The sequence below is a fragment of the Fundulus heteroclitus genome, chromosome 3, assembly GCF_011125445.2.
Source record: "Fundulus heteroclitus isolate FHET01 chromosome 3, MU-UCD_Fhet_4.1, whole genome shotgun sequence".
NCBI classification, from domain to species: domain Eukaryota; kingdom Metazoa; phylum Chordata; class Actinopteri; order Cyprinodontiformes; family Fundulidae; genus Fundulus; species Fundulus heteroclitus.
This window is the reverse complement of record NC_046363.1, coordinates 19,579,881-19,604,606: the sequence shown is the minus strand read 5'-3', so window position 1 is coordinate 19,604,606 and position 24,726 is coordinate 19,579,881. Positions and strand designations below refer to the sequence as shown.

The following is a 24,726-nucleotide window of genomic DNA, read 5'->3' as shown; positions in this document are numbered from 1 at the left end:
ATTTTCTCTTGCCAGCTTTACTTTGCTCCGGGCACAGGGTAAGTACAATTACAGCTGAGCTCACACCGGGTAATACATATTGGTGTTCATAAAAGTGACTTTGTAAATGTAAGTTAGAAGTGTATAAATGCAAATTTTGTATTATAGTGGGGGAGTGGTGGTCTTGTGGTTAGAGCAGGGCTCTTGCATTCTGAGTTGGCTGCAAGAACCTGGGTGGAGCCCCACAGACAGGCCCCTGGGATCCCTGAGGCACCACTCAGCGTGGCAGCCCACTGTTCCCTGAGGAGTGGGTTAAAAACAGAGACAAAGTTTCCCCTCACTGAACAGTATACTGAATACTGACCTGGTGCTTTACAACAAAATTAATTGACAATAACTACTGAACACTGATTCTTTTTCCTATTTCATCATTAGGTAAACCCATGACAGAAATGATAGCACACACAGAAACAAGATGTTATTGTTATAAATTGTATTTATTATAGCCCTGCGATAGACTGGTGACCTGTCTAGGTAGGGTGTACCCTGCCTCTCGCCCATTGAATGCTGGAGATAGGCACCAGTACCCCTCGCGACCCCACAAGGGACAACCGTGACAGAAAATGGATGAATGGATGGATGTATTTATTATAATAACAAGAGTTGTCTGGCAAGTACAAAGAATTGATACCTGGATTGTCTAATCAGAAGCAAATATTAATATATGTTTTGAATATATTTATATATCTGATTTGTGAGGAATTAACGGGGCTCTCTCTCACGTCCAGAAATCTGCCCGTTGTGTTGTTTTGTATGAGAGCCCAGTAGTGAGGCCTTAAAACATCCCTCTGCCTTTTAGATTAAATATGGTAAAATATAGGTTTCGGTTTCAAGAGTATTTTTATTATTACAGAAGTCTACAATAGAAACACTACATTATTCAGCATAAGAACCTGGGGTCGCCGCAGCCAGGTCAATTTCATTACAAACAATTGTAAAAGGAGATGAGACAGTTGAGCAGAGAATGGCCAAACAAGAGGGTTAAGAGGATCACTTGGAGTATTTGGGATACCTGGAACTGTGGTCTTTCCTCCTGTAAAGCTGCTGGCATGAAACTGTAATGGTTACTGCTGGTGAACCTGATATTCATTCAGACATAGAGTTATGTTATTTTAAAAAGGTTTATTGTGAGAGAATGAGTAATGGCGGGTGAGGCAGGCAAGCAGGACCAGACTTGACTAGAAGCGGGTGAAACCTGACAAGATCAGAGGATTTAAAGGCTGATGGTGCAGGCAGGCAGGGACGAGCAGGGGATCAGAAGATTCAGGTAGCGATACACCAGAACAGGCGACGTGGACCAAGGAACCACTAGAATAGGCAGAGCAAAAGGCTGGAACCCACAAGGAAAAAGGCAGAACATTTTTAACTTCTTTTAACAGAAAAGTCCAGCTGGCTGAGCACAAAGGAACTGGTAGAGGCAGGACACATCACAAAGGATGAGATGAGACGTTCTGGCAGTGAGTGGATGACTGAGGCAGGTACATGTAGGCCAGCGAACAGGTGACCAGAGTTGACAGTAATTACTGGCAGCAGGTGGAGCTGATGTGGGCTAATTGACTTGTGGTTGAGTTGATTGGATAGTGGCTGGTGGCTGAGGGTTGAGGGGCTAATAGGAAATGTCCAGAAAAATAAAAGCAAAATAAACACAAACCTAAATCATGACAAAAACAATGCAAAATGGAAAATAAAACATTTACACACAAATAAATAAGGTTTACACAAATAGCTAATCGTAGGGAAACGAGCACTTTTTATGTACAACAGAAAGGGAAAGTGCTCTGTTTTATCATTAAGATGTACTGTATCAAAATATTTTTCTCTCTATGATTATACATACTGTACAATAGTGATGGGTCCGGCAACACCGATGCGTCGGCGCATGTGTCGGTCTCATAGAGCAAAACCCGTGTCGATGTGTGTATTGCTACGGAAAAGTCACGTGACCGATACAGGAACTGTTTCGGTCACGTGACCAATACATCACCTGTTTCGAACTGACTGACGCGCCAAACTGTTTCTGTTCCCTCTAAGCTGCACGCGTGTGCATTCGCGCACAGCATCTGGATTCAGCGCGCACAGCAAAGCTTATGCTGCGCAGTAAATCAAATCCAAGCTGAACTGTAAACAAAATAACGGTTAATAATGGTTAATTTTTAACTATTTTGCAACTCTGGTGTGATGGTGTTGTACCACAGTCTCGCTCTGTGAGCGCCAGGTGCTGATCGGAGCGCACCACTGATGGATGGGTTCTGCAACGCTTTTTTGGTTGGGCGGGTTGCGCTGTGCGTCTTTGTTCTGAGCGTCGTTTCAGAAAAAACGGCTGATCTACACTGAGTAGAAAGTTGCTACTCTGAGTAGTTTTTCCTCCCTTTGTCATACTCAGCATGTCCGATTTCAGAACAGATGATATCAGTCAGGTAACTAAACACAGCGCCCGATCAACCATTTGTAAAAAAAAATAAAAAAGCCAGTCCACAAGCATCCTCCTTCACATTATTTATTGACTGTATCTAAAAAAAATCAAATATATGTTTATTCAAATGAAAATATAAAATAATACAATGCAACATACAATGATTTAAATTGTATTGTGTATACTTGGTCATCAAATCAGTGTCAGTTAACTCTGTCAACCAGGTTGCCTGTAGGGATTTTTAAGGTCCAGCAGGTGTCAGTATTCAGTGACACAGTATCGGCACAGTATCGGCACAGAGTTGCAATGTGTCGAAACGTTTCATGACGCCTCATCGACCCATCACTACTGTACAATGCCAAAACATTTCTAGGAAGACAAATAATATTGATATGACACAATTTATTTGACACTACTTTGACTTAAAATGTCAAAAATCTCCAGGGAAAAAAAAAAGTATATTATATTGTATGGTGCTTGCTTGCTGTTATACATCAATTATACTAAAATACATTATATCAGACTTTTAGATGCTAAAAACAGATACCAGGTAAAGTGACTTGCTGGGATCAGGGTGTAATTACAGGGAAAATCATTCTCAAACTGCCCAACTGAGCCTGCAGAAACTGTGGACTGTCAGTGGAGCTGAGCTGTTCTGAAAACTCCAAAGCACATTTGTTGATAAACTGACTGCATAGGTGAAGTTATGAGGTCTAATTTCTCACCTAAAAACATCTCTAAACTACATTTAATATCCATCCATCCATTTTCTGACACGCTTATTTCTGCTGGGGTCGCGAAGGGTGCTGGTGCCTATCTCCATCTGTCAATGGGCGAGAGGCAGGATACACTCTGGACAGGTCACCAGTCTATTGCAGGGCCTACATTTAATAGTGGCATGAAAAAGATACATTTCTGCACAAAACTTCTCCGTTTGCCGCAGCAGAAGATGCAAGGAATTGTGGGATATCCTGCTAACTAAAGTCTGTGTGCACAGTTTGCTCGCTGTTTCTTGTATTCCTCACATGCTTTTACTTTAGTTACTCCTGTGGATTAGTATTAGGGAAAATCATCCACAACCCTAAATCTGTGATTCATATTGCTAAAGCATTGCTCAATTTCAGTTTGTATTATTTGCAGATCAAATGCAGCCTTTCCAGTTCTGTGTGACTGAACTGTAAGGATAAAATATAAATCTTAAATGTATCCACTTCTTACTTACATTAATGAAATTACTTTTATAAACATTATTTTTAACAGTAACCTTACCCCAGAGATACACTGTATTGCATTGGACTCTAACTGACTCCCGTGATGATAAACGTTAACCAGACAGCTGCATTTACTTACTATGCACTTGGAAAATTCAAGCAAAAATCAAGATTATGATTATTGGCATTATTAACAACTCAAAATCCCTCACAATATCTTGAAAAGGTTCGATGATTGTTGTTCATTTCAGAAAGAGAAACTTACATAGCCTATTATATGGATTTATTACACAGTCTGAGATATTTCAGTTCTTTGTTTGTGTAATTCGGAAGATTATGGTTTACAGATAATGAAAACCTAAACTTTAGTAATTTCTATTAACTCAATTGTTTGACAGGCTTTTGCATGAATTATTGCATGAATTACGGCATCCCTGAAGCGTGGCATGGAAGTGCAGGTTCCTTTAATAGCGGCCTTCGGATCATTTGCATTTTTGGGTCAGGAGTCTCATCCTCCTTTCTCTTTGCTCTTGACAATTCCACAGATTCTCTTTGTTGTTCTGTTAAGCGAGTTTTCTTGTCAATCAAGGACAGTAACACAAATGGTCACTGAACCAGCTTTATGTAACTTTGTCAGTGTGAGCAGGTGCCAAGTCCTGCTGCAAAAGGAAAACAGCATCCACATGTAGCTTGTCAGGAGCAGGAGGCGCTCTTAAATTTCAGAAACCACAGTAGACCTACACCAGTGGATGATTTGGTACCACAAATAATCATTATTTGTGGAAACTTCACAGTAGATTTCAAGTTAAGACAAGCTTATTTGTCTAGCACATTTCAGTAACAAGACAATTCATGTGCTGTACATGAACAGAACAGAAAAAGAAAACATTACAGAGGAAAGCACATTGCAGTGGACTAGTAGCAGTAGCTCAAGATTAACTACAACAGTTTAAACTGAACACTAACATTTAAAGAGAACTCTAAATAAATAGATTTATGAACAAATGTGTCAAGAGACACTAAACAAACCAAATAAAACTAAAGCTCTGAAAAACACAAGTGCTTACACAGGGAGTGGTTTGTCGTATCTACATTGTAAATGACAAAATTTATCCAGAGTAGTTGTCAGGACTCAGCAGGCAGCACCGTGCAGTTTCTGCCAGCTCTGCCTTTTCTGCTTTCTCCACAGGTGACTGCGGTTGACAGGTGGGCGGGGCGCACACACCTGCGGCTTGTTCAGCAGCGTGCGGCTGAGCATAAAAGCAACACTCGGATGGCTGGAGGACGCCAGAGTGTTAACCTTGAGTGATCGCCTCACGCTCTGGATAGCGCTCTCAGTGCCTTCTCTGGTTCTGATGTTCTGAGTCAAGTTTTTGGTTCTCGCCATCCTGGACCCCGCTCCAGGCTTTACTTTGTGATCCCTTGGTGGTACCAAGCCAGGCTGAGGATTCCCTTCTGGATTTCCCTGGTTCCTCCAGTTATCCCCGAACCATCCACCATGCCACTGCTCAGGCCTCTCTAACGGCCACCAGCCCACCCACTGATCACTCCGTCACCTGCAGCCTCTCTGTGAAGTCTCCTGCTGAGCTTGTCTCTCCACTCCACTCCGCCCGGATAGGTCTCGGTGCCCGGCAGTAAGCGCTACTCCTGCTTCTATATGATCCCCCCTCCTACATTGTCTAATCCTCTGCCTTTCCCAGCAGATCGCTCAAGCTTGTTCCAGCACCACTTTCCCGTGTGTTCCCGCTCAGTCAACCCACTTTAACTGTTTGTACAATAATAAATATTCTGAATTGCTCTTTGTCTCCCGAGTAATCCTCTGCCTTTCCCAGCAGATCGCTCAAGCTTGTTCCAGCACCACTTTCCCGTGTGTTCCCGCTCAGTCAACCCACTTTAACTGTTTGTACAATAATAAATATTCTGAATTGCTCTTTGTCTCCCGAGTGTGGGCTGCATGTGGGCTAAACACCTAAAAACCATGACAGACCAACACTCTGGCCAACCTGACCAAGCAGACCCACTCGGGAGGACACTCTCCTCCCTCCAAGAGCAACTTTAGACGCTCAGGTTAGCTGTTCAATCCACGCAGGATCAGCTGCAGGGGCAGGAGGGAAAAAATAGAATATTCACGATATTCTAATATTTTGAGATGTAGGCTACTTTTAAGGAACAGGATGCTATACCTACTTCAATGTTTGAAGTCAATTTTTACCACTACATATGGGTAGTCAGTTCTCCAAAGTCTGGCCAATGAGCACAAGAAGATATGCCCCTTCATCATTATGCCATTATTACCAGACCCTTTGATAAAAGACAGGATAGACTAATGATTTTATGTTGTTTAACAAATTACAGCATTTAGGATGTTTGAGATCAATAAGCCCAGTCTACTTTTAAGACTAGGCTTAAAACATTCCTTTTTGACAAAACTTATAGTTAGAGTGGCTTAGGTTACCCTGCGCTATCTCTGTAGTTATGCTGCTGGAGGACATCAGGGTCTATTTTTCTCACTCTACTGAGTTCTACTGTTCTCCAATTTGAATTGCTTTTTGTCATTTCAGCTTTTAACATTTTGCTCTCTCTCTTTTTTTCTTCATAGTAGGTACACCTGGTCTGGCGTTCTGTTAGCTGTGTCATCATCAAGGGAAGACAGATCACACGCTGTTACCATTTAATGTAGAACAGATTACTGGATCAATGTGTGCTTGTTTGTCTCTCGTGTTGTGTCTCTGCTCTGTCTCTAACCCTCAGTCAGTCGAGGCAGATGACCGTTGATACTGAGCCTGGTTCTGCTGGAGGTTTTTCCTTCCCATTAATGGGGAGTTTTTCTTTCCACTGTCACTTCATGCTTGCTCGGTATGAGCGATTCCTGCAAAGTCATGGACAGTGCAGACGACTGTCCGTGTGGCTCTACGCTACTTCAGGAGGAGTGAATGCTGCTGGTCAAGACTTGATGCTGGGTTTCCTTAGATAGGAAACTTCCTGACCAATCTGTATAATCTGATCAGGTGGATCTGTTGAAGGCTAATGAGAATGGGGCAGAGCTGCACAGGTGTGTCATATGATGAATCAGACCAGCACTAGTGTCACGTGTGATGATTCTGGCACTGGAGCTGATCCTGCTCTTAATCAGTCACACCTGTTCAGTCTCCACCTATCTGCAATCAACCTCTACTGGCTCCACCTGTCTCCAGCTGCATAAAAACCCCGTCCTTGTCAGTCTCCAGTGCCAGATCGTGTTCGAGCCAACCGATGAGAACTTTCCAGCACTATTCCTGAAAACCTGCCTGTCGGTTGCCCGACCTGTTTTGCCCTCTGTTTTTTGAGCCTGCCCGATCCCGTTTTGGTTATCCTGCCTGCCTGAGTTCTGCCTTGCAGCCTCTGGATTCTGAACTGATTCCCCGTGTTTCTGATCTCGGCCCGCCTGTGAGTATTGGAACCTGCCTATCCCCTTTAAGCCTGTTGCTCTGTCGGATTTCGGACCTGGATCTGAACCCGGACCCTCTTTGGATTTCCCCTCTGTACCTCTGTTGGAGTTGTGGATTAACCGTTACCGGACCCGGACTGTCACTGGACTTAAGCCCCTGGAAAACCCTTTGTCGTCTGCCTGCTGCCGGCCGCTCAACGGTCCGTTCCCATCTGCCAGCGGACGGCTTCTGCCCCGAACACTCCCAGCTATCTCTCCGCGCCCTGGCAGCTCTCGTTATCAGGTTAGTCAGTCTGTTACATTGCTAACCTGCCTCAGCAGTCTCTGACCTGTCCCTCTGCTTCCAGGGAAGCTCCAGTCGTAATGAGAGCTGCACGCCCGAGAGCCGACGCTGGTTTTACCCTGCTTAGAAATAAACTGTCTGTAAAGTCACTGACCTATCGTGGTTGAATCTTGGGTCCGATTCTGATACACGATCATGATATTCTGCTTTTGACTTAGAGTCTGCCTGTGTCTATAACAGGAATTACAAATCAGTGATTTTAAAGAAGTTTCAATGTTTTTTAACTATCTCTCTGCACAAAATGCACAAAAATGCTCAACATAGGATAGATAAGACCTGTCAGGCATGTCGCTGAGACTGCAGCTGTATGAGTGTGGTCAATCTCCAGAAGGACATCATCAACTTCTAGGTTCTCTTGTTGAGAAAATTACATTTATTTTTGCTTTTTGTTGTAGAAGTTCCAAAGACTTACAATAAAAAATAGCAGGCTAATGATAAAGATGGAAAATCCGTGATCTACATTCCCATACTCTCTATAAACAGCTTAACAATATTCATGCACGCTTACAGGCCAGCACCAGTAGTGGCTGCCTCGTCTTTACCAAAAACTTTTTTTGTGAGCCAATGACTTTTCAGCAGATGGAAATCAAATTGCAAACACAAACTTTAAGGTGAAAAGAATCTCACAAGATTGGCAATAGAGTGGTTAATCAACAAAATAGTAAGCAACAAGAAAAAATAGCACCATGCTATTCCACTGCAATGTACTTTCCTCTGTGATGTTTTCTTTTATTTGTTCTGTTCATGTACAGCACTTTGAATTGCCTGGTACCTGAAATGTGCTCTACAAATAAACTTGCCTTTCCATGCCATGCTGGTATTAATTTCCTGCAAGGGAAACATAATTTGCCTTTTTTCACTTCTGTATTTTCTTTCTTTTTTCATACAAGGAGGTGTGGTTGCCCATATCCTCTATAGGAAAGACGACCTTTTAAGTTAACATGTTGTGTCATCCACCCACACTTTTTTGAAGGGATTTAAGAAATTGTGAGCTTTTAGGACGTTTTGAAAGACGTCTTCTGAGCATCCACATCTGGAGGTGAGTCACTATTGATTTTCAGGACTGTGGCAAATAACTTTTTCTTTTCTACAACTTAAATTGACTGCTCAAATAAAAGAAACTAAAAAAGATTAAATACCAATTCATTCAGGTTTAGGAAAGTCATCTGGATAGTATTTTTGAAACACAATGTTCTAATGGAAAGAACACAAATGGTAAATCATTTATTTATTTTGTGAATGTTGAACCAAATGCTTTTAAAAATCTCACCCCGTTTTTTTTATCCCCGTAGACGAAAAAAAATTGTCTATTCCTAACAAAACAAAATTCTTTAAATATTTTTGTCAAGTGCCACGGTATATCTAACAATTTTTTTTGTATGTTTTTGTATGTTTTTATAAAAAAAATTAACTAAATATATATTTACATATATAATTATAATTTGTAATTTAGACAATAATAACCATTCCAAATTAGCATTTTGCTCAGGCATATAAATTGAACCAACTATGATTTTTTTTGTATTGCTTTTCACAAGTTTTAAACATTGCTTACATGTTCGTTATTGCAGGCAGTTTCTTTCCCCAACTGTTTTGTAATGACAGCTTGAAAGTGCGTGTAACACTGGCGTCTATAAGGAAGGAACAACTGGATCGTTAGAATATGAAAGTTCCTCCTGTGTAGGGATCCGGATTACTTGGCCCAATTTGGGAGAAGTAGCACTTCTTTCACGTCATAAATGGCTTTCCATACAGTAGCAAAATGTGCTTTGATAATTAAATTGGGGACAATAAAATAAAGAATATAATGAATATGTGTGTGGAATAGTCCACACATAAACATTCCTTTTCCAACCTGAGCTACATGTTGGAATCATAGTAATAGGATAAATCAATGCCAAATATACTGTGTAGCTTTTAAGTGCAGTAATTAGCACATCACAGTCTACATGAAGCAAAGATGTTGCAGACTCAGTAGTGTATGTCTTTTTTTACACTGACAGATGTGATGAACGAAGAGGAGTTCCTCTCTGTTTTGACATATATCACTGACAATTTGGCTCGGGAATAATTACATGTGGCTGCAGTTAGTCTTGTGTTGACAAAAAATAGAAATTAGAAAAAAAATGTTCTTTATAAAGATAGCACTTGCTTTGGATGTTTGATGAGCAGCATTTGATCTGCACTCTGAACAATGGACAATAAAAGTACAGCGTGCAGAGCTGATTATATTGAAGCTGCAAATACACAGTCACTTTCACTGTGAACATTGCTATACAGCACTTTTAGACTTTTAAAGAAGCATAGATTAACAAGAATAACAACATTTCATGCTAAAGACCTGTGCCCTTATTCACAAAGATGCTCAATCATTTCAGAGAGCTCCTGTCTTAGCCTAAAAATTCCTACCTATGAGTCTTAGCTTAAGAGGGATTCAGATAGTTGCTGAGACTGACTCTGAGTAAGGAAATTAGAAGAAAAATATTTGTGGGCAGGTGTGGTTGACCCAGTTGCTAGGTGTGGCAGTGTCTTTTAAGAGCTGTGATTGGTGGATAGTACAAGTAAAAATGCACACAAATGTGCTCCCAGTAATCAAAGGAGAGAAATGAGTGGCTCATGATGATAAAAACTAGCAAAATGTATTGACTGTCACCCAACATCACAACGTTTTGAATCACCTTACTTAGATCCTCATCTTGATTTGCTTATTTTTATGTTTCCCCCACAGTCAATTTACTACCTTTGTCTATTTGATATTAATGTGCTCCCACCTGTCAACATTTTACTAGGATTGCCTACTTGTATAAAGCGGTCTTATTTAGCAAAATGATCGACATGAAATGCAAAAAAAAAACGAAAAGTAGAGCATCTGTCTGATCATCTCTGGGAGGAGAAAGGGTGTTGAAAGTTAAATTGGTCCCTGGATCACGGCACAAACAGGCGGACTTTTAATCATATTCCTGCAGATCATGCACATTTTTCTCTGTGTGTCTTGGTGCTTTTACGCACCAGCCTGTGAGGAGACGGCATCGCGCAAGCAAACTTAGATGACCATTTAGGCTACTGAAAATATGCAATTGAGAAAATAATTTTTCACCTCTTTTAAATATTCTTTGTAAATGTATCCATATTTTAGTTATGATTATCCCATATTTTTCTTATTTATAATCAATAAAATGACTTTAGGTGTAGCCGCTTTTAACCGGGCCACTGGAACAAATTAATTTACCCCTATGGGGATGATAAAGTTTATCTTATCTAAATATTATAATTGTATTATTGTTAAGGAACTTAACCTGTTCATTCCTCCACTGTTAAGGTAGTGGATGAGCCAAGCAGCTCTCTCTGTTTTCCAACATTTTCCCTGCTTAAGACACTCTTAGCCTCTCTAAAAGTCCTCCTCACTACTCCTTACGTTTTGTCACTTTAGGAGCCTTCTGAAGGCCTAAGAAAAGGCCAGTGGATAACTTTTATCTTACTGAGGTAAATTTCTAAGAAAAATATTCTGGGAAATGTTATGATTTTTCCAAAAATGACGTCACTAAGAGCTACTTTTAGTCTTTGAAATCTGTTGTAGGGCATTAAAGCAATATATATGTAAAATGACACAACTGTATTGAACATTTGGATGATAATTAAACAGGAAATATTGAAGAAATAGGTGTACACAGCTACACTGCTGAATAAAATCTTAAGAAGAAGAAAAAGTTTAAAACTTTGCATCTCACACTGATGAATCCTAAGTCATAAACTGAACTCTGAATGCTAAATGAAGAAACGAGAGCAAGAGTCAGAACAGAGCCGTCAATTCATGGGAAATTAAATTTAAGCATGCATCAGATAATCAAAAGTTTACAAATTTTGCCACAAAAAAAAAACATAAGTAAGTTTCTCCAAAATAAGGATTAGTCTCACTGTTCTTAAAAAAAAGTAAGAAAAAAAAAAGCTGTGATGCAAGTGTTTGCAGCAAGCTGATCAGGATGTTGCTCCTTAAAGAGAAGATGCCTTCAGAAAGGGCATATATGGTCTGGAACGGAGCACAGATGCCCATAGAAATAATATCTCCCCTGGAGTGGTTATTTTCTTTGGAAGGGTTGTTAGAAGCTACCAAGCAAATTACTTACTTTATTTGTTTTGTCCATCAGACTCAGGAAGATTTAAGGAAATCACTGTTGGTGTGTCCTATCTCAGCAACAATGGAGCACTTGAGAGACCTTGCTCGTGCATCTCAACAATCATGCTCTACTCAGAAAAGTATTTTGCCTTTGCCTTTAGGAGGTCATTGAATGTCTAACCGAAAACGACAGGAAAATCAGATTTATGCGCCGATTTAAACTTTTAAGATTAATAGGCTTACACTTTTGGTTTGGTGACCTGATCATGAGCCGCCAGCACAAAATGTAAATACTTTTAAGTCCTTCCACGTTCTTAAGATTTTAATCAAAATAGTAGAAATGAGAAAATGATATATAAAAAGTTGGCACATGTTAAATTAATGAAGTTAACAGACTAGATAAGCTAATTACCTAATTCCTTTTTCATTCACTGTTTAAAGTTTTCTGAGACTTAATCTGAAAGAATATTTATAAAGAAAGTGATTTTTGGTAAGGTCAGTTTAATTCATAATTACAGATGATGAGGTATGAGTTGTTTGTTTATGCTGTTTTAATTTATTTTTAAAATAGTTCTAATAAAGTTTAACCAAGACACCACTGTCAAAAAATGTCAATGACCCTTTGTAGGGTAAGAAATGGTGGAGAAGGAAAAGTAGCCATTTTCTGACATGCATACTGCAAAGCATGCAACCACATTACAAAGTCCCGTTTTTTCTGGTAAGATATTAAAATGAGAACTTAGAAGTAGAAATGGGGAAAGGAAACCATAGACACCATGTATGAGATGGTTTCAAAGTCTTTTTACAGCCTTATTGTAAAAATGAAACACTTTACTACATACCAATAATGCTATTAGATTTTTTCCTTTTTGTAAAGCAGTTTTAGGTTGTTTCTAACAATGACAAAAAGCTTTGCATCCTATCTTTAAGGATAAATAGTTTAATGAAAACAATAATGCTCTTGTTCTGTTTCTTTCAGGTACCCTCATCTCAAGATGGTTTGGTTTGGTCATTTTCTCCTGCACTTCTGTTTTTTGGGTACCTTTTTAGTATTTAATAGAGCAATATTTAAAGGAGCGATAAGCAATAATTCATTATTTTAGATAGAAAGAACAAAAAAACGTGATGGAAAGAACAAAAGGTATCTTTTTAGATATGGTATGAAGTCACACACCATCTGTCTGTGTTGTTCCCCAGTCTCTTCTTTACAAGCTGGGCTGGCCGCACCTGCATGTACACCCATGTGAATAGCTGCTACTCAGGGCTTAGCTCCTTCCTGCCCATAAAATGCCTCCACTAGAGCAGTATAATGTAGGAGCAAAATGGCGGAGAGCACGTCCAGCGGATCGAAACATTCTCTTGCTAAGAGCATCATAAAGTTATGAGTTACTTCTTTACTACACATGTACCAAAAGGTCATGCTGTTTTGGTGTGTATTTATCATTTGCAAGTCTGCACATAGGAGGCGGTGGGTGAGACGGGGAGGAGAAAGGGGGGGGGGGGGGGCTGCCCAGGTTGCAGCCGGAGTGGAGGTAAAGAGAAGCGTGGATTATCACACATCTTGTTTTGGTCTACAGACAGTGCTCAACATCCCACTTAGTGATGAAATTTGCTTATTGCTCCTTTAACATCATCTGAATGGGATGCAACTGTGACATATTTGCTTCAGTAATTTTTATGATAATTTTTCTTTTGCAGGATCTCTTTACTCGACATCCCAGGCTTGGCATGTCAGAATGCCAAGAAATATTAAGGCATTGTACGGTTCCTGTCTCACTATCCCTTGCAGCTTTGACTATTACAGGTATCCACCTACAGATCCCACTCGAGTTGTTTGGTACCAGTATCATAGAATGAGATATCCTGTGGTTTATGACAAAAATGAAGATGAAATCATTTCGATATACAAAGGAAGAACCAGTACTGATACATATGGAAAGAAATGTGATTTAAACATAGAACCGGTAAACTGGAATGACCACAGACAAGTGCTTTATCCTTGGGTGGATCCAGACAATGTTGGGAGAAGTACATACGCATTCTATGAGACAACTGTAACAATTGAAGTAGTTGGTATGTTTTCAGTTCAAACCTAGAACACCAGTGCATTAGCATGTTGTTGAATATGTTCTCATGGTTTTACATTTCCTCTGTAGCTCAGCCAGAAGCGCCAACGATTATGATCACCGGCGAAAGGAAAGTTGGCAGTTCTGTAACAGTGCAATGCTCTACTTATCACACATGTTCCAGATATCCCCCAAAGCTCAGTTTCAACAAGGCACTTACAAACACGCATATAAGTAATGGCTATTATAAGACCACCTTAACAGGAACTTTGGTCTTAGATAGAGACCACCAAACCGTGGAATGCACTGCCAAGCACAGAGGTGGTAAAATAGCAAGAAGTTCTAAAACTCTAGATGCACAATGTAAGTGATAATACTGAAGATCAAAATCAACATCTCTTTTTGGCTAGGATTAGGTAGTCTGTTTATCTGTGTTTTTGCTCTTTGTATTTCAGGCTCCTTTTTGCCTTTGACCATCAGCCCTACATCAAGTGAATATCTTGAAGGATTTCCAAGCACAGTAAGATGCACAGCTTCATACACTTGCTCCAACAATCGACCAAGTCTCACGTGGAACTATGCTAACATGCCTGTTAGCAGTAATACTGTCAAAGAATCATGGAGGACAATGTGGACAACTGTTTCCACTTTGACATTCACACCATCAGCCAAAGACCATGGACATTATCTTACATGTTTTGCACGATTTGATGGAGGACAGACCCAGGAGAAGAGCATTACCATATCGGTTAAAAGTGAGTACAAGTCTCTGTTTTTAGCTAAAGTATTTAGATTTTTATAAGAACTAGACTATGATAAAGGTTTTCTGTCATGTCTTCAATTGATTAATAACAACTGCTTCTAAAAAAATACTTTATTGTCATATATTTTTTTTTGTTTTTGTTTTATGAAATGAATACTGCATGATTTACATGGTTGTCTCCTTTGAAATAATATTTTGTTAAAAAAAAATTTACAAAAATGCATGGATGCTCTCATTGACGCCTTTTATGAGCATATACTTTTTGTTTAGAAACAGTGTCCTTAAATATTTTGTCAGATTTAGGTTTTTGATTCACCTCCAGTTTGTCATAAAACTTTTAAAGTATGATTATAATTTTATGATGTGAGATTCTGTACTTGGTTTCTGCCATGATCCAAAAACATATATTTTGTGTTAACTGGTAATTCTGAACTTTAGAGGTGAGCATGCAGGCATGACTGTCGCCAATGTGGTGGACTATCGACTGATTTTTGGAAATAGATATGTGAGAATCTGTGAAACAGTTACTAATAATAATTAGTATTCTGTTAACAAAAAGTAAATTTGTAAAGTGAAGCCTTGGAGACAGATTCCCTGTTTTAGCTGATTTTAGCTCATCCCAAACAGAAAATGTTCACATCATGGGAATATGGAATGTCTTCTCTCTCAAAAGAGGTTATTGTTAAATATGGGGCTGTTATATCAACCAAACATAATTGATTCTACCATTGTAAAGTAATTTTGATAAATTATGCCAGGTGGTATTGATCTGACTGATCACCTGGAGGCTCATTTATAAAACATTGCATAGGATCTATGCTAAAAGTTTACTTAAGCCCAAAAACCTCAAATGGAGTACTGCAGAGAAAAAAATTCCTGATTTATAAAACATACACCAGCAAGCATTTTCGCTTCATAAATCACAACCACAACTGAACATTTCCGTGCCACGTTCCACCTCATGTTCTGCCCTCTACACACCAAGAATCAATCAATCATATGTGTATTTGATTGAGTCAGCTGATCGTTGTTATTTCATGCTTAACTATGGCAACCACAGAGAAAAGAGCAAAGAAACTTTGCAAAAATGTGCCAGAACAGCCTTTATTAAATATGTAAATCAGAGGTTAAAGCACATATGTTGTTGGCCACATTTAATTAACCTTTTCTAACTTGTTAAACGTCGCAATACATCCTCTATCTATTTTGTTTTGTCTGCACCATCAATATTAAGTCAAATTCCTAGTAAGTGCAAACCTACTTGGCAATAAACATGATTCTGATTCTGATTCACAGAGCCATGCGCTATGTTGAAATCCCTGTGTTGGAGGAGCATGTCTCATGGCATTTAAGTTTGAAGTTGGCTTATGAGCCTCTTTATTAATTTGAAAGGTCCGAATGTATAGTTATGGCTCACCAGTGCAAGCATGAAAAACACTGTCGATTTGAATGCTTATTGTAAATTCGAGCAGCTCTACATCATTTGTCTCATAAGGAGTGAAATGGAACATCTGAGAGAATTCATGATGCAGTGTGGTTGCATTTTACCACTTTAGCATCTGTGTTGCCAATTTCCCCTGACTCCAAAATGAGCATAAGCATAGGGGAGAGTTTACGTGAGAACCCGCAAAATGACTTCAAATTTTTCTTTATAGATAGCTGCCTTTGCGTGATTTAGATTTAGTGCCCGTTTTGTACCTATGCAAAATTTAAAAAATAGACTCCTGACCAGTCCAATCGGCAGATCATGAGTCCATTGGGATAGTTTTCATGTCACTATGAAACCTGGAAACACAAGAGAATGAGAAAAATTCTTGTTTGCAAAATCAGAAAACTCTTGGTGGACTCTAAACAGACTAACAAGTCCCAGTGGATCAGGCAGATTGATACAGCTGGAAACTTCTGCTAAAACACTTTTAGCATAGTAAGTAGTTTGTCATTGTTTGATTGTGTAAACCAGTATCCCACAGATATAAACATTGTCAGATTTATTTTAAATAGCTAAAATGAGCTAAAATGGGGCATGAACCACACTGGACAAAAGCTTTAATCCTGTTTAGTCCCTGGAGATTCTCTTCACTTTTTTAATAACTCACTGTGATATGATGTCCTTCTTCTACAGGTAAAGAACCTACAATTGCTAATAACTTTATAGTGTCACATCCAAAAATCAGAATTATTGGTTTGAGTCACATAACATTTTGGCATTAAACCCTTCAAGTAAAGATCCAAGATTAAAGATAACTTAATCGTTCCAACAGGCTATTTATTTTGCTGCCACCAGAGAACATGTACCCGAAGAAAGAGAAACAAATTGAAATAGCACAGATTTAACATGTAGCTTACAGATTTAGACTTTTACAGTTTCTCCTGGGCAGATCACTTCAAATTAGTAAAAAGGTTAATATGCTAACGTGGCAAAACTTTGTACCCATTTGTTTTTGTTCTTTTTTCACAGGAAGCATGCTCAATCTGGATTGGTCTTTCACTACGCCAAGAAGCATAACAGGATTAAGAGGGGCTTGTATTGTTATTCCTTGCAAGTTTACATACAGTAAATCACAGCCAGATGGCCTCCAAGTTATATGGTACTTGCACCAGAGTAATGGACGCCCAACTGTTTTCAACCAAAATTACAGAAATATTTTGAGCAGATATAATGGGATTACAAGTTTAAGTGGCTCTGTGACAGAGACAAATTGTAGTCTTAAAATAGACAGACTGGAGATGTCCCACAACCAGGATCGACTTTACCCATGGGTCGATAAGAACCCAATTACTTTCTACCATTCGCGGGGAATTTCATTTTTGGATAAAAGCACTCAAATTTTGGTTAGAGGTAAATATACACACACACACACATATATACACACACTACCAGTCGGAGGTTCGGACTTATCATAGTCGTTCAGTGACTTTTTCTTATGTCTGTGACTTTCTTCATTGCTGAAACATAATGGCGACATCAAAACTATATAGAATTATGTATGAAATACAAAATTGTCAAAAAAACTCAAACATCTTGTATAGTTTAGCTCTTTCCAAATAGCCCTCCTTTGTTTTGATCACTGCTTTAGTCACTACTGGCCTTTTCTTGATGAGCTTCATGAGGCTAATCATCTGAAATTGTTTTCCAACTGTCTTGAAGGAGTTGCCAGAGGTAGTAATAAAAATAAAGAAAAGACACTGAAAGAGAAGGTGAGCCCAAATTGGTTTGACTGGTAGTGTTTATTTATAGCTAAGCCACAAATTATGATTACCCCTTGCAGATTTCCATTTAAAGTTATTTTCATTCCAGCAAGGAGCTTGTTTCAGTCTTTCTCATTTCCTAGCAGAAAGCAAACGTTTTAGTTGAATGAAAATAGTTTGTTTCACTTTCCGAACATACTTTCACCACAATTTTTAATATCTACCTTAAAATCATCATAGTTTAAGTTCTACTTTGCTTTTTTGACTTCTTAGACCAAGCACCAGAACCACAAATGAGCATCATTGATGTCCCTAGGGTAGGGGATCAAAGCAGAGTTGCCTGTAAAGTGCAACATACATGTATTTCTGCTCCTCCTGTACTGTCTCTAAATGGTATACCTGGAACAGACCGCATCATTGACACACTGGAGTCAGATGGCATTTGGACAAGAACAATAGAGCGAACTTGGACAGTAGAAGAAGACCACAGCAAGCTGGAGTGCACTGTGAAATATTCTAGTGGACAAGTAGCCAAGAGTGAGCTCCAAGTGCATGTTCTGTGTAAGTATACATATATAGTTTTGGTTTATATTCTTGTTGGATTTTAAAGTCATTTTAGAAGTAAAAATACAATCTCTCAATCTACTTTTGCTTAGGTCCATATGAAGAAATTAAAATGGTAGAACCTCCAGGAGAGGTGATCGAAGGTGTGGCAAAGAGTGTAATCTGTTCTGTGTCCTACAAGTGCAAGAAAAATACACCAAAAATTGAATGGAACTATTCAGACATGCAGAATGTATTAATGCACGGAAAAATATCCAGCAACACCTACACCACTGAGTCAAATCTGACGTTTATTGGCTCTTTGGGAGACAACGGAAAAACTCTAACCTGTACTGCACGGTTCATCACTGGAGAAACCTCAGAGTCCTCAGTTCTGCAAATCAAAAGTGAGTTTTTGCATGTAACACACAGTGTCCATTAGATCAATTAATTAACTTTATTAAACAAAAAAAGGGACTGTTGGAATTAGACTTTCAATATTAGCTTAGGGACAACATCATTTGTGTTTTTGTATTTTTTTTTATAAATTAAAATCATCAAAATGTACACCTAAATTAAATCCAGTACAACCACTGATCTTCCAGACGAAGTAGTCACTACTTGATGTGTGTACTTCAATCTCATAGAACAAAAATATATTGTGTGAGGGTCTCAGAGGTTTGTTAAAGAACACTGGTAAACAAAGACCAAGGACCACAGCAGATAGGATAGGAGGCATTGTGGAGGATTTAAACCAGGGAAAGTTAAAAAATATTATCCTCAACTTTTAACACCTTGTGGAGCACTGTTCTATCCATCGTCTGAAAATAGAAAGCAAAATTGGAAGAAAGGGCCCTGCCATTAATGGCCATAACTGAACTTTTCTGACTTATGTGCAAAACAGGGGTCTAAAACAAACCATTCTTACATGAAACATGGTGGGGAGAGCATCATGCTGTGATAGCATCACAAGACGTTCAACTTAATTGCAGCAAACAGTGGTTTTTAGATATTGTTGCTCAATAAACTGAGTTTGGATTTTTTATGCTTTAGTTAATTCAGACAGAGCTGTAGTTTAGCCTTGGGGCTAACACCCCACATCCATCAAACATGTCTGCTTATCCTGATGACAAAATATTTAAACGATTAACTTATAAATTTTTACAGAATACGAGGAACCAGTTGGAGAAGAACTGAATTACAAAAATGGTAACAGCACTATTCTGTTTCCACATAATAGACACATTTATTGAAAGACTTATTTATTTTTTCTTCTTCTCTCTGTGTATGATTTCACATGTTGGCTGCAAATGTTGTAGAGAACTTTAATATTATGTTCCGCATTGCATTTTCTGTGATTTCTGATGCCACCTTATTAGATTTTAAAGGTCCTTTTATCCCCAACAGCTCACCGGGTCCTTGCTGCTGACGTCCCTTTCAGATTCAGTGCCGTGACTCGGTCCTGTGTGGTAATCCCCTGCAGTTTCCATGATGATGAGGATCAACCAATGACCCGTGGTATATGGCACAAAAAAACTGGGGGGATGGTGTACCATAACGCCCGGACTTATGTTTTGGACCACTTTAAGGATCGAACCAGAATTGTTGGAAACCTGAACGAAGGAGACTGCTCCTTGGAGGTTGATGATATAAAACCCTTTGACAATGGGCCTTTCTGTTTCTACGCACAGAAAGGAGACAATGACTACAGATTTAACAAGAGCTGTGTTTTTATTGTCATGAAAGGTGCAGTAAACTTCCCAATGTTTTGCATTATTCACAAGTGTTATTTTATTATTCTTGTTAAACTGTGAACAATAACAAATGTCTTTGTTTTTAATCCTCAGCTTCTCCAGACAAACCAGTGATGAGCTCAGTTCCAGCACAAGTGAATGCTGGTTCGACTGTGACCGTCTCCTGTTCTGTCAGTCACTCGTGTTCATCACACCCTCCAGAGATTTCATGGAGCGTCCCTCCTATCAACAATGATGTTTCAGACACTTTGGTATCACGAGGTGTCTGGAAGAGGACGTCCACCATTACTTTTATGGTTGCTGCAGGAGATGGACTGAAAAACCTAACCTGTACCGCCACCTTCTGGGGGGGAAAGAAGCAAGCCAGCATGGTCACATTAATTGTCCAAGGTTAGAGAACAACATAAATCTACTTTATTTGTGGTAAAAGCATTTGATTCACGGAACTGAGTTATTCACATTATGAATATTATAAATTTTCTTCACCAGGAACTCTGAAGCACCAGATGGAGAAATCTGTTCCTGTGGTTGTTCCAGTCTCCCTGTTAGTTCTGATCCTCTTAGCTGTCGTGATTGCCATAGTCTTCCACCTGAAAAGGTGAAGCTCTAAGCTCAGAATTTAATGATATTTGCTTTATTCTTTCTATTGCGTTGATGCTGGTGGTCAGCTTTCATAACTGAGACCGCTTAGATCAGGGGTCACCAACCTTTTTGAAACTGAGGGCTACTTCATTGGTACAGAGTTATAAGAAGGGCTACCAGTGCTGACCTTTGAACTAAAAGGAATCAGAGTTCACCTCAACTTTATGTAAAATAAACACATTTTCGTACTTTGTTATAGATATTGTCATTTTTAAACCTACATTAATGCAAATGTGAATAAACAGGAAGAGAAACAGAATAAAATAATGTTTTAGATGCAGCTCGTGGGCACAATGTACACCAAGTAGTCCTCAGGGGCTACTTGGTGCACCATGTTGGTGACCCCTGAATTAGAGTAACTTAAGTTCAAATGAAAGATTTGATTTTACAGCATAATTTTCTCAACAGAAAACATGCTGATGATGCTCTGAGGGCACCACCCCGACCAGACAAAAGGCAAGAGTTTAACCTCATTGGAAACTTATTTATAAAATACCAGGAATTCTCAAAATGTATGTTCAAATTCAAATTTAATTTCTAGAAAAGGTCAAAGCAATGATGAGCAGATCCATTTGATTAAATTTGCTTACAACACAAACAAAAGAAAGGACAGTTCATGCCCACAATCTTCTTTGTGTCAGTTGTGTGCTCTTAAATGCTCTTAAATGGAAATTAACACTTTATTTTTAAAACTTTTTCACCTGAACTTAATCATCTTAATTATCAGAAAAGTAAATTTCACACACATATACAAGAAATATAAGTAAATAAAGACAATAGCACTACATCTGACATCTTTCCACCAAACCTTCAGGTACCCAGAAATAGTTTTAATAACTAGAAACCTGGTGAAAAATTAGACTGTTCAGCCTTAAGTGAACTGCTTAAACCAAGGCTATTGTGGCCTTTTTTTTTTCAGCAATCGTTTTATTTTTTCTTTAATTTTATAATATACTGTTTTAAGTTTCAAAGTATTCAATCCAACTCAGTTTTTTTAAAAGCTCTTAGAAATCTGCTTAGCAACCTATCATTGAGTTTTTTGGCAATTGAAGAAGCAGCACACATTTCTAACAATAGTAAAGAAAGATTGCTCATCAGAAAGTAATTCACACTAAATTTCATTGAGATAGCATGGTCTGTGATAGTATCGGGGTTGTGTTTAACCTAACTAATTCACAAATAAGGAAGTCCAGGAATTTTTAGGACATTTTTGGACAGCAATTGATACATTTTCCCCCTGGGGTTTCTGGACAACCTTTCTCTGCTCCAACCCTGGGTTAGCAGAGTTTTAGAAAGCTGCTATAATGGACTAACAGGACTATACCTTAAACACTGTAGATTTATCTTGTTCTGCTGATGATATTTAGATCATCATCTTCATCTTCTGTTTTTATATAACTTGTTCACAACATGCTCACAGCATGTTGTCTTCAAAAATTAAATTGTGCTTTCTATACAAAAAGGTGAAGAAAGAGTAGTTCTCTTGCTTTTCAAACTAAACACCTTGCTTCGAATATTGTAATGTTAAGTGCTTGCCATAGGAAATTAATGACGGCAATAACCTTACAGTAGATATTTAAATTTAAAATGATAAACGGGTTGAAAAGGATGTTGAAATTACAGCCAAACTGTGTGAAGATTTTGTTGATTAACTAATGTGCATACCTACACGCCCATTCACAGGAGGTCTTTGTGGGATAGACTGTCCAGGTAATTTTGCTTAAACCTTTTTGTAGAGTTTCATTTTTGCTTTTTTTAAATTGATGGATTTCAAACCCTAAACTCTTTTTAGTTTAATGCCCAGAAGATACCCTCAGGAAGGTGGAGAGAAACCTCCAAGGCCAGAAAAAAGGTGAGTAACCGCCATGCTCTTTTTCAGCCTGGAGAGTTCAACTGATGCACAATTAAATTAACAAGTTTCTCTGTGCAGGAGATCAATTTGGAGCCGTTTTTCTCGGTAAGAACACTGAAAAGAAACCCCTTCCCGCTTTTAATTTTTGGTTAAAAAACCTCATGTTAACAACACTATTCTTTTCAGAAGAACAGAGGATGATCGAATTGGGTGGCAAAATCAAAGGTAGATGCACTTTTTGGTGGAATAAGATCTTCTTAGTATCACTGTTAAAATTGCTACTAGATAAACATTTCTTTTACAGGCAGTCATTCTGGAATAGATTCTCAAGGTATAATTTTCAGTTCTGTTACAGAACAGAATATCAGACCTTCACTAATATAAAAATCAAAAGTGGATTTTAATTACAGTATTTATACCCTTTGCAGACGCCAAAACCGTTTGGATGACCTTAGTGTCAGTTATTTGTAAGTTTTTAACCAGTCTTTCACAAGCATCTTCTAATGACCAGAAAGAATCAAATCTGACATTGTCATTTTTTTTATTTTTTTTTGCTAGAACCAACACAGAAAAGGTCATCTGTAACAAACAGCGTTTTCCTTCGCCAAAAAAGTGAGTGGATCAACTGTTTCTTTAAGGCTTCAAGTGACTGTTGTGACTCATTTGGTTGATAATTATTTTGTTCCTTTCATTCAGTAAGCAAAGGCGACCTGCTCCCCCAACACCAGAGGTTGGTTATGTGTTGAATATTACTGTATATAGCTAATATAAGGCTGTCTTGATGTATTTTTTTCTTGCTATGCAGGTAAATTTATAAAATGACTATTCTGACGATCATTATCACAATAATGCCGTACTCGAATGATCTAATATAAAAAGTATCAGGCTTCCACTGTTCATAACATGATGATCTCTTGTTCGACCAAATAGTTCAACATCTGTTGAAAGTATTTGTCAGGTTACTTGGTTCTACAAAAATACATTTTATTGTAGGGTTTAGGTAAAACAATTGAAATGAATAAAGTTTATGAAACAATTATAGTCTAAATGTTTGCCTTTATTTTTATTTTGTTTTTTTTACAGGATGGTAACCTGTATGGAAATATTTGAATACAACAGAGCCAGCGCATCATCTTGGATGAGACTTTCTGTATTTCTCCTGTCAAGTTTCAATTTATTGTTCTCATTTGCTCTGCTTTTCAGCTAAATGGCAAAGTTATACATTTCATTTATGGAAGAAATAAAGAATTATTAATAATTTATGCCTTGTTTATTTATATCCTGCCACAAGTTTATAATGGATAAAGGTATCCGTCCATCCATCTATACCTGCTCGTGCCTATCTCCAGTGGGCATTAGGCGAGAGGCGGAGTACACCCTGGTCAGGTCACAAGTCCATTACAGGGCAACATTGAGACATACTCAGACTCAGACTTACTTTAATGATCCCAGGGGGAAATTACTTTGTTACAGTGCAGAGAATGCATAAATGACAGTTACAGGGGGGGCGGGGGGGGGGGGGGGGGGTTAGGATAACTGAGGGAGGCGTTGTAGAGATTGATAGCCACAGGCAGGAAGGATTTCCTGTGGCGCTCAGTGGTGCATCTGGGTAAGAGGAGTCTTCTGCTAAAGGAGCTCATCTGCTGGGCCAGTGTGTGCCCACAGCCCATTTCCCCAGCATGTGACAGTGAAGAAGAGCACCGGCAACAACAGACTCATAAAACATCCTCAGCAGCGTCCCACAGATGTAAAACGACCTCAGCCTCCTCAGGAAGAAGAGTCGGCTTTGGCCCTTTTCAGTCTTCCTGGTCCAGTACAGCATATTGTTAAAGTACACTCCCAGGTACTTATACTCCTCCACAGTGTCAACAGGGACCCCCTGGATGGAAACAGGGATCACAGGTGTTTTTGTCCTCCTCAGATCCACTATTAGCTCCTTAGTCTTTGTCACGTTGAGCTGCAGATGGTTCAGCTCCGTCCAAGTGACAAACTTGCCCACCAATGACCTATACTCACTCTCATCACCCTCTTCGATGCAGCCGACTATTGCTGAGTCGTCAGAAAACTTCTGAAGGTGACAGGACTCAGTGCAGTAGTTGAAGTCTGACGTGAAGAGGGTGAAGAGGAAGGGGGAGAGGACAGTCCCCTGAGGAGCCCCCGCGTTGCTGACCACCCTGTCAGACACACAGTTCTGCAGTTCATACAGAACAATCAATCATGTGCACACTCATACCTAAGGGCAATTTGGAGTGAGAGGAAGCCGGACTACCTGGAGAGAATAGTCTGACAGGGAGAACATGTATTTGAGAACACTCCAGCCGAACTCCAGGCTGGGATTTGACACAAGACCTTCTTGCAGCAAGGCAACAG

At 39.0% G+C, this 24,726-nt stretch overlaps 1 protein-coding gene across 1 annotated transcript; it reads left to right on the top strand.

Moving 5' to 3' along the window:
* LOC105920918 lies at positions 1-23,614 on the top strand. The gene is made up of 23 exons (XM_036132107.1): positions 1-38; positions 8,324-8,472; positions 12,527-12,585; positions 13,246-13,620; positions 13,704-13,976; positions 14,069-14,368; positions 16,835-17,215; positions 17,839-18,126; positions 18,222-18,515; positions 19,276-19,317; positions 19,516-19,854; positions 19,956-20,252; positions 20,352-20,460; positions 20,913-20,960; positions 22,188-22,214; positions 22,297-22,356; positions 22,435-22,461; positions 22,543-22,581; positions 22,661-22,687; positions 22,785-22,823; positions 22,915-22,968; positions 23,053-23,086; positions 23,440-23,614. Exons 3-23 carry the CDS (start codon positions 12,543-12,545, stop codon positions 23,464-23,466), a joined length of 3,123 nt encoding a protein of 1,040 aa, XP_035988000.1. The 5' UTR covers positions 1-38; positions 8,324-8,472; positions 12,527-12,542; the 3' UTR covers positions 23,467-23,614.
* Positions 23,615-24,726: the final 1,112 nt, after the last annotated feature.

Bases quoted from the DNA above. Each gene is read 5' to 3' on its own strand.
- LOC105920918 (XM_036132107.1), top strand. From the start codon at position 12,543: ATGGTTTGGTTTGGTCATTTTCTCCTGCACTTCTGTTTTTTGG. The intron at 20,253-20,351 runs GTTAGAGAACAA...TTTCTTCACCAG, and splicing joins GGTCACATTAATTGTCCAAG to GAACTCTGAAGCACCAGATG. The intron at 22,215-22,296 runs GTAATTTTGCTT...AACTCTTTTTAG, and splicing joins TTGTGGGATAGACTGTCCAG to TTTAATGCCCAGAAGATACC.